General features: G+C 54.9%; 1 protein-coding gene across 1 annotated transcript in view; it reads left to right on the top strand.

The window, feature by feature from the left end:
• IGF1R (insulin like growth factor 1 receptor) overlaps nt 1-14,877 on the top strand; it is a gene marked incomplete at its 5' end in the record, with an annotated part of 113,959 nt that overhangs the window by 82,449 nt on the left and 16,633 nt on the right. The window contains 7 exons of the mRNA XM_081114825.1: nt 9,913-10,225; nt 11,287-11,435; nt 12,149-12,293; nt 12,412-12,626; nt 13,179-13,305; nt 13,853-14,091; nt 14,606-14,773. Of these exons, the coding sequence (XP_080970951.1) occupies nt 9,913-10,225; nt 11,287-11,435; nt 12,149-12,293; nt 12,412-12,626; nt 13,179-13,305; nt 13,853-14,091; nt 14,606-14,773 (1,356 nt within the window). The remainder of the gene's footprint in view (nt 1-9,912; nt 10,226-11,286; nt 11,436-12,148; nt 12,294-12,411; nt 12,627-13,178; nt 13,306-13,852; nt 14,092-14,605; nt 14,774-14,877) is intronic.

The following is a 14,877-nucleotide window of genomic DNA, read 5'->3' as shown; positions in this document are numbered from 1 at the left end:
TCATTTCGGGTCGGGAGTCTTTACCTCCGATCGCTATCGGGGTGTCCATCTCTCCCGCTGACCTGGCCGCAGCCGGCGGGCGTTGGGCATTTATTTCTACGATTCCCTCCCAGCCTCCGCGTGTCTCTCGGACATACGCACTCCCGGGTTCAATGAACAAACACCGAACCTGCAAAAACTCACCCAAAGGAGAGATCTTTGCTTTTGGGGGGGGGGGATATTTTGGGGGGGGGGCTGTTTTTTAAAGTCCTTGCTATTCAACACCGCGCTCGGGGTGGTCCTAATGCTATCTGTGCTCTCTCCCTCGGTGTGAATCCGCACATTTCCAGGAAAAAACAGCTAAGGACTATTTTGAAGTTGGGTTACGCTTTGCCGTAAAGCCCCCAGCTTTTTATCGAGCCCAACCCACCGCGTTCTGGTGGCTCCCAACGGCCCTGAGGGATCCCCAAGACACTGGATTGAACCTCCTGCCATTTTAGCTGCTGGCTTTCAGGGTTTGCCTCTCGCTGGTCAGCTCTATGTCCCCGGCAAGTCCCAGCCTCTCTCGTCCCCAGCACTCCGGTCGGTGGAGACATGCCGACCCCCTTCTGTGAGGTCTGAGGGTGGGATGTGGAAATTGCGCTGGAAACCTGTGGCCATGCGTCGGGGCCCTGGGACCTCCAGCTGCAAGCAGGGACCCGGGAGCAGATGGCTGGGGTGGAAATGCCGGCCTCTGCCGCCTCCATGCCCGCCGGGTGGCTCGGGCAGCCACTCTCTGGGCCCCCGGCCTCCATTTGGGGAAAGGTCGGGCTGCGTGTCTCCGAGTCACCGTGATGAAATCGGGCCTTGCAGGCCCAGCTCTTAGCGCGGGGAGCAGTAAATGCCCCCTAAATGGCAGGCGCCTTCCTGCTAATGATAGCAAACATCCATTTTGTGCTTTTCCAGCCGTTCGGTACCTTCAGCTTTTATTTCTAGCCAGCCCTCAGAAAAGAGAGTCATTTTTATTAGGAAGTTTTTGTCTGCCCAAAAGCAAAAAAAAAAATTTGTCTTATTTTTGTTTTGTTTTGTTTTTTGCTCAGCCGGTGGGGCTTGGTCTTAGGTCAAATGATTATTTTATTTTTTGCTTCTCGGCGGAAAGCAGCCCAGGAACGAAGCCAGCGGACCACGGTTTATTTTATTTCTCATCACGTCGCCCCCGTGGCTTCTCTGCCTGTTCCCTTCTTCCCGTCCTCTGGAGGCACGAGGAGAATCGTTTTCCATATTCCTCTCCTCCTCATTATTTCGTAACAGTTCGCCATCAAAACCTAGAAAGGTACTCATCCCGGAGGACTTACTTGCTTCGGGTGTTTACACAGCGTCTGACGCCTAACAGAGTATGAGGCACATTTCCATTTGTTTAAAAAAAAAAGCCAAAGACGGGGGACACAGGGCCCCCCCACCCCCAATGGCAGAATCAGCGAGATAAGCACCCAGGACCCAGCAGGCCGATTCCTGGAATCCTGGCAGCTAAGGCGAAAACTGCCAGGCAACCCCATCTGCATATGCGCACACACCTTCCTTTGCAGGTACATTTGCTACAAAGTGCAAAGGCGTCGCTTTCCCCAGAAAGGTTGCATCAGGAGGGAGCCAGGCTCCCCTTAGCCCCGACTGCTTCTCTCTCAGATCCTCCAGGAGCCACTGGGAGACGAAGGAAAGTGAGAACCAACCAGTGTCCCTGCCCCAGGACAAAGCATGTGGCGTGAGTCACCGAACTAATATACCGCGGCCACTGGCCAGGTTTGGGCCTGGCTCTGGGAACTCCAGGATGAAAAGACCAAGCTTCCTGCCCCCGCGCAGAGAACACTCGCAGAAGGAAGGAGAAATAAAACATAAAATTGTCTGTTTCTTTATCCCCAGCCGGGATGGCTCGGTGGTTGAGCGTTGACCTATGAACCTAGAAGTCATAGTTGGATTCCCCATCAGGGCACATGCCCGGGTTGCGGGCTCGATCCCCAGTGTGGGGCGTGCAGGAGGCAGCCGGTCCATGATTCTCTCTCATCGTGGATGTCTCTTATCTCTCTCTCTCCCTCTCCCCGGCTCTCTGACATCAATCAAAATATATTTTTAAAAAAGAAATGAGTGACAGCGCTGGGTGTGAACCTACAGCCCAGGTTCCCTGTGAGCTGGCCACGGCCTGCTCTCAGGGCGTGAATGCAAGCATCTCGAAATGGTAAACACCGGCGCTCCCTAAAACCAATTTTTTTTAAAAAAAAGTAGACAGACAAACCGAGGTGACTGGGGCCCTTCAAAATGTGGTCCAGCCAGCACGCCACGGGGCGTAGGCCGTTTCTAAATTGTCGCCTTACATCTCGCCAGTGCAGCTCCTGGGCTGCTCGTTTTGTTTGCTTTTTCATATATTTTGGACAACTGTGTACGCTCAGAGGAACGCCACCATCACCCCTCCTGCCTGAGGCCACGCCCAGGGTGTCCCGCACCAGGGGACGTGCCCCCGGAAAGCCACACCTCCTGGCAGGAGCCATTGGGGTAGATGACAGCCTGATTTTTTTTTTTTTTTTTGCATGGACTATCTCATCAACATGCATCGACCTGTGTTATTCTGTAAGCTAAGCCCTGGCCGGTGTTGCTCAGTGGGTAGACCATCGGCCAGTGGGCCGAAGGGCCCCAGGTTTGATTCTGGTCAAGGGCACGTACCTTGGTTGCAGGCGCCTCCCCGGTCCGGGCCCTGGTAGGGCGCGTGCAGGAGGCAACCCATCGATGTGTTTCTCTCACATTGATATTTCTCTGTGTCTTTCCCTCTCTCTTACACTCTCTCTAAAAATCAATGGAAACATATCCTCGGATGAGGATTTTAAAAAAAAAAATCTGTAAGCTGAGACCCATCGATGTTGCCCACTTTTTCCCATTCTTTCTGTTTCTCCATTTTAAAAAAAATATACTTCTTTATTGATTTCAGAAAGGAAGGGAGAAGGAGAGAGTGATAGACACATCAGTGATGAGAGAGAATCACCGATCAGCTGCCTCCTGCACACCCCCCACTGGGGATCGAGCCCGCAACCCAGGCATGTGCCCTTGACCGGAATCAAACCCAGGACCCTTCCGTCCACAGGCTGACGACACTCTATCCACTGAGCCAAACCGGCTAAGGCTCCTTTTTTTTTTTTTTTTTAAGCAATACGTCTCTTACCATCATCAGTAAGTAACTTCAGGGCCGAGTTAACGGATTGCTCTGTGGATACATAGATTTACATTGTTGCTCTCCGTCGGAGTCCAGTGTAAAGACAGGAAGGAAACCCCAGATCAAGGCAGTAGGGTTTCTGGCTGCCTTCTCCTGGCTGCATGTTGGATGTGGACTAATTTGCAGATTGTTTGTATTCATTTAAAAAAAAAAAAAAGCCAAGCCTGCCCCTTTCCAAAGAGACAGAGGCACGTGGCCGCCGTACCTCCGCTCGCAGACGCACCAGGAGGCTTGAAAGCCGGCCAGGATTTGTAAAATATTGGATTGGGATAATGGTGTGTGTGTGTGTGTGTGTGTGTGTGTGTGTGTGTGTGTGTGTTTTAAACACCTGGCTAATTTCATATAAAGTGTTTACACTTCATCTTGCTGGCAAGGGATTTTCTATGTAGGTGGTGGAGGATTTCCTGTAAGTTTTGCAAGCTCCCGGGCAGGCCCGGTCGCAATAGGTACGGTACGTAAGTCCCCTCTGTGGCCGGAGGCACGAAGGCCCATGTCTTCACCTCCTGTTGTTACCGCCTGTGGGAGGCGGCGGCTGGATGCCGCTCAGGGCGGCCTTGCAACTCCCCGCCGGCTGGCCGGACTGTGGGACGCGCGCAGGTACCTTGGTGAACGTGAGCGAGGATGGCCTTTTTAGGAATTCCAGAGAACTGAGCCTCTTCTCCCTGGACGCATTCTCCGGTCGGAATCGCTGTCTCCGGGGGCCTCGTGGGTGAAACGGATATTTCGAGCATGACCGAGCTTATTAGGAGCCCCAGGCGCTTCCTCTACTGGGGTTCAGACGTTGCAAAGGATGGGGGTGAGGGAGGGAGGGAGGGAGGGAGGGAGGGAGGGAGGGAGAACTGTGGGCGTGCAATGCCGAGGGAGGGGGAAGATGGACGCAACAGGTTCAAAACGCCTCTCGCAGAGCCCCGGGTGGTCTGAGAATGAGGATCTAGGAAGATATGTGATTCCCACGCGTGGGGCCTGAGCAAGTGGGCTCGGGGAGGGGGCGTGGCTGAGGCATGATTATGTGGATGGGGGTGAGGGCGTGCATTTGGGGTGCAGATGCATTTAATAGGCTTTACCTTAGACTGGGTGGCGTGGGGGACCAGTGCATTTGGGAGACCGTTTCAGAGTTGGAAAATGGGGGAGGGGGTCCATTTTGCAATTTGCAACAGTATCCAGGGAATGGATTTGTGGGTGTTTATTCGCTGCTGTAGTGGGGGGAACATCGTCCGGTGACAGGGGCCTGGGCCCAGCTCCACCCCCACCCGTGCTGTGCGTGGGGTGACTTTCGCAGCCTGGGCTCCCCTGGCCCTTCCCTTTCTTCTTCTGCCAGACGAAGACAAGACACGCTCGCCCGCATGCCAAATTCTCGGGGTTGCTTTCAGCCCCAGAAAAAAACGATGACTCCTCGCTTTGGGCACCCGGCTCCCTTTCAAAGATGCTCCAGACTCCGGCAAAACAAAGCCTCGCGCAGCCCAGACTGGGGGCGGGGCGTGGGCCTTAGGTGAGAGGTCCTCCCAGGTGAACGGAAACCGAGAAGCACAGGTACACACACACACACACACACACACACACAGCCCTCCCTTCAGCGCGCCCCACTTAACAAGCGTTTGCACAGAGTCTGGCCCGAGCTGCCCCATGAACAAACGCTGACTTCAGGCTTTACCCGGGGGTTTCAGGTCACTCCGATTGTTTGCAAAACATGTTCTTTTTTTTCCTTTTTTTTTGTCACTTGCCAGTACTTGTTCTCTCTCTGTGTGAGCAAAACGCAGACGCTTCCAAAGGGATGATGTGCAAAGTGGGGCCCGCGCCCCGGTCTCGTGCGCCCTCTGCTGGCCGTGAGGATGCGCTGCAACTCGGACAGCAGCGGCTTGGCCATGATATTCAAGGAGGTTGTGCTGAGAGAGAGGACTCCTTAGACCAGTGGTTCTCAACCTTCCTAATGCCGCGACCCTTTCATACAGTTCCTCCTGTGGTGGTGACCCCCAACCATCAAATTATTTTCGTGGCTACTTCATCACTGTCATGTTGCTACTGTGATGAATCGTCATGTAAATACCTGATAGGCAGGATGTATTTTCACTGTTACAAATTGAACATAATGAAAGCATCGTGATTCATCACAAAAACAATATGTAATTATATACGGTATGTGTTTTCCGATGGTCTTAGGCGACCCCTGTGAAAGGGTCATTCGGACCCCAAAGGGGTCGCGACCCACAGGTTGAGAACCGCTGCCTCAAACATTTCCAGATTCTTCTTTTCAGTGTATGCAAGTCCAGGATTTTGGATAAGATGTTTGAAGAAGATATTGATGCTGGAGAGCCGCCCCCCCCCCCTTTTAAAATTTTTATTTTTATTTTTAAGTGACTTGGCTAGTTTGGGGTTTGACAGTGTTTACGGCAAGGGCCAGGACGTTAGCCTAGGCCCTAGCCGGTTTGGCTCAGTGGTTAGAGTGTCAGCCGGTGGACTGAAGGGCCTGCAGGTTTGAGTCAGGTCAAGAGCACGTACCTCGGTTTCAGGGGCACGTGTGGGAGGCAACCAATCAATGTGTCTCTTTCACATCAATGTTTCTTTCTGTGTGCCTCATCCCCTCCATTCCGCTCTCTCTTAAAAAAATAAAATGAAAAAAATATCCTCAGGAGGTCAGGGTTCGATTCCTGGTCAGGGCACATGCCTGGGTTGCAGGCTCGATCCCCAATAGGGGGCGTGCAGGAGGCAGCCGATCCATGATTCTCTCTCAGCACTGATGTTTCTATCTGTCTCTCTCCCTCTCCCTTCCTCTTTGAAATTAATAAAAATATACATTTTATAAAAAGATCAATAACATGCTTATCCAATGCAATGCCTCCATCACCCACAAAAAAAAAAAAATACGAAGCAACAGGCTTCCATGGGAATGGCAGATTTTGTTTTTTGTTTTTTTAATATATTTTATTGATTTTTTACAGAGAGAAAGGGAGAGGGATAGAGAGTTAGAAACATCGGTGAGAGAGAAACATCGATCAGCTGCCTCCTGCACACTCCCTCCAGGGGATGTGCCCACAACCAAGGTACATGCCCTTGGTCGGAATCGAACCTGGGACCCTTCAGTCCGCAGGCTGACACTCTATCCACTGAGCCAAACCGGTCAGGGCTGTTTTTTGTTTTTCATTTTCGCACTCATCTTTGCAAGGACAGTTAGTTAACCTCCTGCACATGTATGGTTTTCCCGGGGCCCTTGTGACTCATCAGACACATGAACTGTTGCATTTTTGTGGGGGCAGGCGCGCCACGGCCCAGCCCCCCCCAAACCTGCTTCTCCTGGGGTTCGCGTGGCCATCATTCTGTGGCCGCCCAAGACACCCTGCTCCCCGCCATGCCCTGAGGACAGAGCTGACTCGCCCTGGAAACAAACGCCTGGCGGGTCTTTTGCGGTTTCCTCACAGCCGAACGGAGACTCCAACCTCAGGAAGCAGGGCCGGCCGTCAGATTAGGTAACGGGAAGGCGCGCGGTGACGTTATGCTCTGGAGTACGTGTTTCCACGCCCAGACACGTGCCATCAGGAAGGAACACGATCAAAGCAGGGACGACCAGGGAGGCGGGGAGGGCAATAAATGAGTTTCCTGGCGTGGACTCACTGCTGTCCACGCCTCTCCTTCGTCACAGAAGCAGGGGGAGGAGGTGTGTATTCTTCCTCTCAGGCCACCTAAGATAGACGCTTTTATTTATTTACCTTACTGATTTCAGAGAGGAAGGGAGAGGGAGAGAGAGAGAGAAGCATCCATGATGAGAGAGAATCATGGATGGGCTGCCTCCTGCACGCCCCCTACTGGGGATGGGGCCCGCAACCCGGGCATGTGCCCTGACCCGGAATCAAACCATTACCTCCTGGTTCATAGGTTGATGCTCCCCACTGAGCCGGACAAGACAAATCCTTTCAAGGCACATACTAGATGCTATTTTTAAAAAGCTTATTCATTTTTAAGGGCTTAAAAGAAATCTAAACATACAGTAAAAACTTAAGCTCCCAAGAAGAAAATGGACCAAAGACACTAAGAGACATGTAAAGGGACCACAAGTGATTTTTTTTTGGAAAAAAAAAAATGTGGGTGGTGGGGACCCCCAGCCTCACTAGCAGTCACAGAATTGAGACAAGCTCTCTATTTCCCCTTCTGACGTTAGAGAAGCGAGAAATGGGCTATTGGCCATTTTTTCCTCCTTTTCACAAAGATGTGCCACTCTCAAGGCTAAGCTCAAAGCTGTAGCAAAGAGTGCACCATGGCCCGACCGCCGTGGCTCAGTGGTTGAGCGTCAACCTATGAACCAGGAGGTCACGGTTCGATTCCCGGTCCGGGCACATGCCCGGGTTGCAGGCTCGATCCCCAGTAGGGGGCGTGCAGGAGGCAGCCGATCCATGATTTCTCTCTCATCATGGATGTTTCTCTCTCTCTCTCCCCTTCTTCCTCCCTCTCTCTGAAATCAATACAAATATATTTTAAAAAGTAAGAAGGAGCCGAAACCGGTTTGGCTCGGTGGATAGAGCGTCGGCTTGCGGACTGAAGGGTCCCGGGTTCGATTCCAGTCAAGGGCATGTACCTGGGTTGCGGGCACATCCCCGGTGGGAGTGTGTAGGAGGCAGCTTATCGATGTTCCTTTCTCATTGATGTTTCTAACTCTCTGTCTCTCTCCCTTCCTCTCTGTAAAAAATCAATAAAATAAAAAAAAAATTAAAAAAAAAAAAGTAAGAAGGAATGTTCTTTGCGGCTCCCACTGGATAGCCTGGGTGTATACAGTAGGCATCTATCAGCAGCGTGGATACCTGGGTCGATACCAGGAAGACGTGCCACTGTTCAGAAACGGGCCCCAGCACCGGTGTTGAGATGCAGCCGCAACCACAGAGCCAGAGGCCTCCCTCGCCCTCTGAGCCGAGCTTGCACTTGAACGCGAGCCCCCGGTGTGTGTGTGTCCCTGCGGGGCCCGGGCCTGCCTTGTTAGGAAATCGGCGGAGCCCGCGGGGCCTCGCATAGCTCCGTGTACAGTAACAGAGAGAGGAACCGGGGCCGCGAGCTCGGAGCCTCAGACAAGCGATAAATATAGACTCCTCTCCCAATTCCTCTGCCCTTAGTCACGGAGGGACAGTGCGCGTTTCATAAACTTATAAGGAATATGCAAACAGTCCCCGATCTAAAATAACTTGGAGTCATTTTGAAGTGTGTGAAAAAGATATTTTTTCCCCCCTCTCCGCCCTGGCCGTTGAAGCATCTGTGACAGGCGACGGGCGTCTTTTATGGGGCCGTGCCTGGCGGTCACAACGCTGGGGAAGGTGGAGCAGAATCTATGGGGATCTTTCTCCTTCCTTTCTCTCTCTCTCTCCCCCTCTCCCTCCTCCTCCTCCTCCTCTTCTGGAGAAATACTACAAAATAATAATAATAATAAAATTTTGAAAGCAGGCTGAGGGGGTGTGAGTTGTGTGTGAGACAGCTGTGCGTCCCTGGTGAAGAACTGGACGCAGGCCACCTTCATCACACTTCACTAGAGCAGGCGGGTCCTGCCTGGTCCGGGGAACTGTCTCCCCTCCTTTTCCTTGATTTTTTTCTCCCACTAAATCTTGTCTAGCCCGGTCCGCAAGGCTCAGGGGTGGAGCATCGACCTAGGAACCAGGAGGTCACGGGTTCCATTCCCCTTCGGGGCACATGCCCGGGTTGTGGGCTCCAGCCCCAGTGTGGGACGTGCAGGAGGCAGCCGATCCATGATTCTCTGTCCTCATCGATGTTTCTCTCTCTCTCTCACCCTCTCCCTTCCTCTCTGATAATAAAAATGTATTTATAATAAAATAAAATAAAATGGATTAAAAAAAAAAACCATAACCCACAGCCCCGCCAGAGGATTCCGGCCCGCCCTACGTTCCCCGCGGGTGGCGAGCCTGCTTTGTATCTTTGTGTTGGTGGCAGCCTTTTCTCCCCTCTCACTAATGAGCTCTTGAAATTTTTACTTGATAACTGTTGCCATTGTAACTTGCCACCCCCCCTCTGCTTTCTTGGGGGGCCTTCTTTCTTCCATATCCTCTCAGTAGTCCGCCCAGCACCGCCTGTCGGGTCCGGGAGAGACGGAAGCCGTGCGACTGGTATTGTGTGGAGGTGACCGTTGCCTTTGTTGGCTAATGAAACGTTCGCAGCGGCATTCAGGAGCCATCGTCACCCGTGTCCCTGCACCCCTCGGCCTCCCCTCTGTACCGGCCGGGCAGGGACAAGGTCCCTGGGGCCGGGGATGGGAGAGGGGGGGGCACAGGCTGTTTCTCCCTCTGGCTGAGCCTAGGAATCGGTGACGAGCGTGAATCAGACTTGGTCTCGGGATCAGATTTGTTTGGGGGCCGGTTTCGGGGGGCCTTGGAGTCTCCCTGCGTCCAGTTGCTCTGTGTAGTAACTCAGCGGTTCTCAACCTTCTGGCCCTTTAAATACAGTTCCTCTGCCGAAACCGGTGTGGCTCAGTGGATAGAGCGTCAGCCTGCGGACTGAAAGGTCCCGGAGTTCGATTCCCGGTCAAGGGCACAGGCCTGGGTTGCGGGCTCGATCCCCAGTCGGGGGACGTGCAGGAGGCAGCCGATCCGTGATTCTCTCTCATCATGGATGTTTCCCTCTCTCCCTCTCCCTTCCTCTCTGAAATCAATAAAAATCTATTTTTTTAAAAAAAAGAAAAGCAACATGCTCACCGCGTCCCTTCCGCCCCACAGCCTGCCCGAGCGCGTGCGGGAAGCGGGCGTGCACCGACAACAACGAGTGCTGCCACCCCGAGTGCCTGGGCGGCTGCACAGCCCCCGACGACGAGGCGGCCTGCGTGGCCTGCAAGCACTACTACCACGAGGGCGTCTGCGTGACCGACTGCCCCCCCAACACCTACCGCTTTGAGGGCTGGCGCTGCGTGGACCGCGACTTCTGCGCCACCATCCCCAACGCCGACAGCTACGAGCTGGAGGGCTTCGTCATCCACGACGGCGAGTGCATGCAGGAGTGCCCCTCCGGCTTCATCCGCAACGACAGCCTGAGGTCGGTCTCCCGGCCCGGGGGTCCCCCGGGCCCCAGCCTTTGTCCCGTCTGGGGGGACGGGGGGGTGGGGGCGACCCTGGGGGAGGTGACGGGGGTGGGTCCGCCTGAGAGAGCGGGCCAAGTTACATGTTTACAAATAGAAAGGGCGTCCCAAAATTCACGCAAGAAGTAATGTTGATAGAAAACACAGGTTTATAATGAAAAATTGTAAATTTTTTATGGGTTCATAAAGTATACAGTCTAGGGTGACGTATGGGATCGCATATTGGGTAAATGGCCTCCACGGCTCTGCTGGCACATACGCACTCTTTTTGAAATTTTCCGTGACCGTTTGCATACGTGTGGCTGAATTTCGATGAGGCTCATTTTCATCTTGATGGCTTGGTTCATCGACAAAATTGCCGCATTCGGGGATCAGAAAATCCACGAGTGATTGTTGGGAAACAAATGCATCCACAACGTGTCACTGTTTGGCGCGGATGTTGGGCTGGAGGCATCATCGGACCATTCTTCTTCGAAAATGCGGCCGCTCAGGCAATGACAGTTAATGGTGCTCGCTATCGCGACATGGTAATCCAGTTTACCCGATATGCTATTCCCTACAGAACCCTATCCTGTATACTTTGTGAATCAATAAAAAATTTACAGCCCTAACCGGTTTGGCTCAGTGGATAGAGCGTCAGCCTGTGGACTCAAGGGTCCCGGGTTCGATTCCAGTCAAGGGCATGTACCTTGGTTGCGGGCACATCCCCAGTAGGGGATGCTCAAGAGGCAGCTGATCGATGTTTCTAACTCTCTTTCCTTCTCCCTTCCTCTCTGTAAAAAAATCAATAAAATATGTATTTTTTAAAAATGTACAATTTTTAATTATAAACCTGTGTTTTCTATCAAAATTACTTCTTGCGTGAATTTTGGGACACCCAATATTTTCAACAACCACCACCACCACACAGCGGTGTTGGTTGCGTGGCCGGCTAGAATGAACACGGACCCATGTGGGCTCTCTTCGGGGCGAGGAGACACTGACCTCACATTTGGGGGGGCTTCTTTCTCTCCCGCAGCATGTACTGCATCCCCTGCGAAGGGCCGTGCCCCAAAATCTGTGAGGAAGACAAGGGGACGAAGACTATCGACTCGGTGACCTCAGCTCAGATGCTCCAGGGCTGCACCATCTTCAAGGGCAACCTGCTCATTAACATCCGCAGGGGCAGTAAGTATCTCTCCCTCCCTGCCCTCTCCCTTCCCCCTCCCTTCCCCCCCCTTCCCCCGGTCCGCCCCCCTCCCCCATCCCGCATCCTGCAGGATCTCTTGGTTTTCTTGGGTTGGTGCCTTTTCTACCCGTCCCCGACTCACAACTAAAATACAGGCCTGGAAACAGCGCAGCGCCCAGCCCGCTGGCTCAGGGGTTGAGCATCAACCCATGAACCAGGAGGTCACTGTTCGATTCACCATCAGGGCGCATGCCCTGTTGTGCACTCGATCCCCACTAGGGGGCGTGCGGGGGGCAGCCGGTCCATGATTCTCTCTCATCATGGATGTTTCTCTCTTTCTCTCCCTCTCCCTTCCTGTCTGAAATCAATAAAAATATGTGTTGTGTTTTGTTTTTTAAGAAAAACAAAATACAACAAAAAGCTGCTCTCCTGACGCGGTGGCCTTAGCTAATTGGCTGCCTGGCATTTATGATTTTACTTTCTTTTCCTCCGCCTGGGAGCTACCACATCCAGCCTCCTACAAACACACCTTCCACCGCCTGGGGGTGGGGGTGGGGGTGGGGGTGGAGGGGGCTCCCGCACCAGCAGCCTGAGCATCTCAGAGTCACCCCCAGAGCAGGCCCTGCCATGGCGTCACTCGCGTGTGAGTGGGAACCCGGGTGCTCCCCCCTTGCTGAGTGAGAGCTGGGTGACGGCCCCCCCCTTCCCGCAGATAACATCGCCTCGGAACTGGAGAACTTCATGGGGCTCATCGAGGTGGTCACGGGCTACATCAAGATCCGCCACTCCCACGCGCTCGTCTCTCTGTCCTTCTTCAAGAGCCTCCGCCAGATCCTCGGCGAGGACCAGCTGGAGGGGTGAGTGCTGCCTGCGCGCGCCTGCCCCCCAGAGCCGCGGGGACGTGTGGGGCCGGCGGCGGCTGGAACGGCGGGGGCCGGGGCGTCGGGGCGCTCACGCCGGCCGCTGTCTTGGCAGGAACTACTCCTTCTACGTCCTGGACAACCAGAACCTGCAGCAGCTGTGGGACTGGGACCACCACAACCTGACCATCAAGTCCGGGAAGATGTACTTCGCCTTCAACCCCAAGCTGTGCGTGTCCGAGATCTACCGCATGGAGGAGATGACGGGGGCCAAGGGGCGCCAGGGCAAAGGCGACATCAACACCCGGAACAACGGGGAGCGGGCCTCCTGTGAGTGGGTGCCTGTGTGCGCACACATGGATGTGCCTGTGCATGTGTGCACACGTGTGTGCGTGTGTTAACGACATGCAGCTCAATCTCTGCCTTTACTGTGTCTTAATTCTCCTCTAATCCAAACCCTGTGGGCCCTGCTGGGTAATAAAGGGACCCCTCTTCCAATCAAGACCATCCGTGTGTGTGTGTGTGTGTGTGTGTGTGTGTGTCTCCTCATTCCACCCCGGGGGGTGAGTGGGGGGACATGGGGCCTCCTTCAGGAGCCCTTGGGAGCTCCGAGGGGTGAAATCCATATCTGGGTTGTTTCTTAGTAGAAATAAGAAAGCCACTGAGACGTCCAGAGAGGAGCTGTGGGGGGGGTGGGGGGGGTCCATGCTGCCTCCTCGGGCCCTCCCCCGCTGTCACATGACATCCGTCGCTGCCTGTGACCGCAGTCAGGGAGCAGCAGCCTTAGAGAGGAGGGAAGCAGCGCTGGGCAGGGGACCCCGCGGACACGGGGAGCAGGAGGTGGTGGGGGTCCGCCCCTCACGGCTGTGCTCTGCGCCCCAGGTGAGAGCGACATGCTGCACTTCACCTCCACCAACACCTGGAAGAACCGCATCATCGTCACGTGGCACCGGTACCGGCCCCCAGACTACAGGGACCTCATCAGCTTCACCGTCTACTACAAGGAAGCGTGAGTCCTGCCGGCGGCCCGTCCTGGGGTGGGGGGGGTGGGGGGCGGCGCAGGGGCAGGGGAGGGTCCTTGCTTCCTCCGCTGTCACCTGACGTCCCTCACTGCCAGTGGCAGCCACACGTGGGAGGGCACTGGCTTCAGGGGGTGGAGGCGTTTGAATAAAATAAATGCAAAGGAGCCCGGCCCGCGTGGCCCAGGGGTTGAGCATCAACCTAGGAGCCAGGAGGTCACAGTTAATTCCCAATCAGGGCACAGGCCCAGGTTGCAGGCTCGACCCCCAGTAGGGGGCCTGCAGGAGGCAGCCGATCCATGATTCTCTCTCATCATGGAAGTTCCTCTCTCTCTCCCTCTCCCTTCCTCTCTCTGAAATCAATACCAATATATTTCTTTAAAAAAAGAAAAGGTTGTGTTTAATAATAATAATAAAATAAGATAAATAGGTAGATAAACAAAAACAAAAAAAAAACAATGAAGCGGGAGGGTTTCTGAGAGCCTGGGTCGGTCGGCGCCCAGGGCGGCCCTGAGCGCTCGCTCGTCCGTCTCCCAGGCCCTACAAGAACGTCACCGAGTACGACGGCCAGGACGCCTGCGGCTCCAACAGCTGGAACATGGTGGACGTGGACCTGCCCGCCAACAAGGACGTGGAGCCCGGCATCCTGCTGCACGGCCTGAAGCCCTGGACGCAGTACGCCATCTACGTGAAGGCCGTGACCCTGACCATGGTGGACAACGACCACATCCGCGGGGCCAAGAGCGACATCCTCTACCTCCGCACCAACGCCTCAGGTACCGCGTGGCCGCCGCCTCCGCCCTCCGCACGTGCTCTCTCCTCTCCCTCCCTTCCTCCCTTCTTCCCTCCCTCCCTCCCTTTCTCCCTCCCTTCCTCCTTCCCTCCCTCCTCTCTCTCTCTCTCTCTCTCCTCCCTCTCTCCTTCCAGCCCCTTTTACTTCCCCTTTTCATCTGGGTTCTTGCCGTTTGAACCAGTGACTCCAAAATCTCAGATGAAACACACGCGCTGCTCATGTTCGCCGCCTGCAACACATGTGCAAACTCCACGTGTGGACTCGCTGGGGGCTCCCGGGCATCCTCCCGCCCCAGGTCCCTCACCACCTTGTCCGGCCGCCGCTCAGCCACGTGTGGCTCCCCGAGGTGACCGGTCATGGATGCCCAGATGCCGGCACTGGCCTGCGCTCTCGGCCCTCGCTGAGCCTGTCCCCACGTGGCCTTCCTCTCCCGGAGTCTGAGGGCCTAGATCTCGGGTCCCTTCCGGCTCCCAAAACGCCCTCTGTTCTCCTTCCAGTGCCTTCCATCCCCCTGGACGTCATCTCGGCCTCCAACTCGTCCTCCCAGCTGATCGTCAAGTGGAACCCGCCCTCCCTGCCCAACGGCAACCTCAGCTACTACATCGTGCGTTGGCAGCAGCAGCCGCAGGACGCCTACCTGTACCAGCACAACTACTGCTCCAAAGGCACGCGGCTGCGGCGGGAGGGGGGGCGGGGGGCGCCACGGAGCCTGTGTCCCAGCCCCCAGGGGACGCAGGTCAGGTCGGGGGCCATGACCTCCCAGCGGGGT

Source organism: Myotis nattereri (genome assembly GCF_964212035.1).
Source record: "Myotis nattereri genome assembly, chromosome: 21".
NCBI lineage: Eukaryota > Metazoa > Chordata > Mammalia > Chiroptera > Vespertilionidae > Myotis > Myotis nattereri.
The sequence above is the reverse complement of the archived record's forward strand: the minus strand, read 5'-3'. Positions and strand labels throughout refer to the sequence as shown.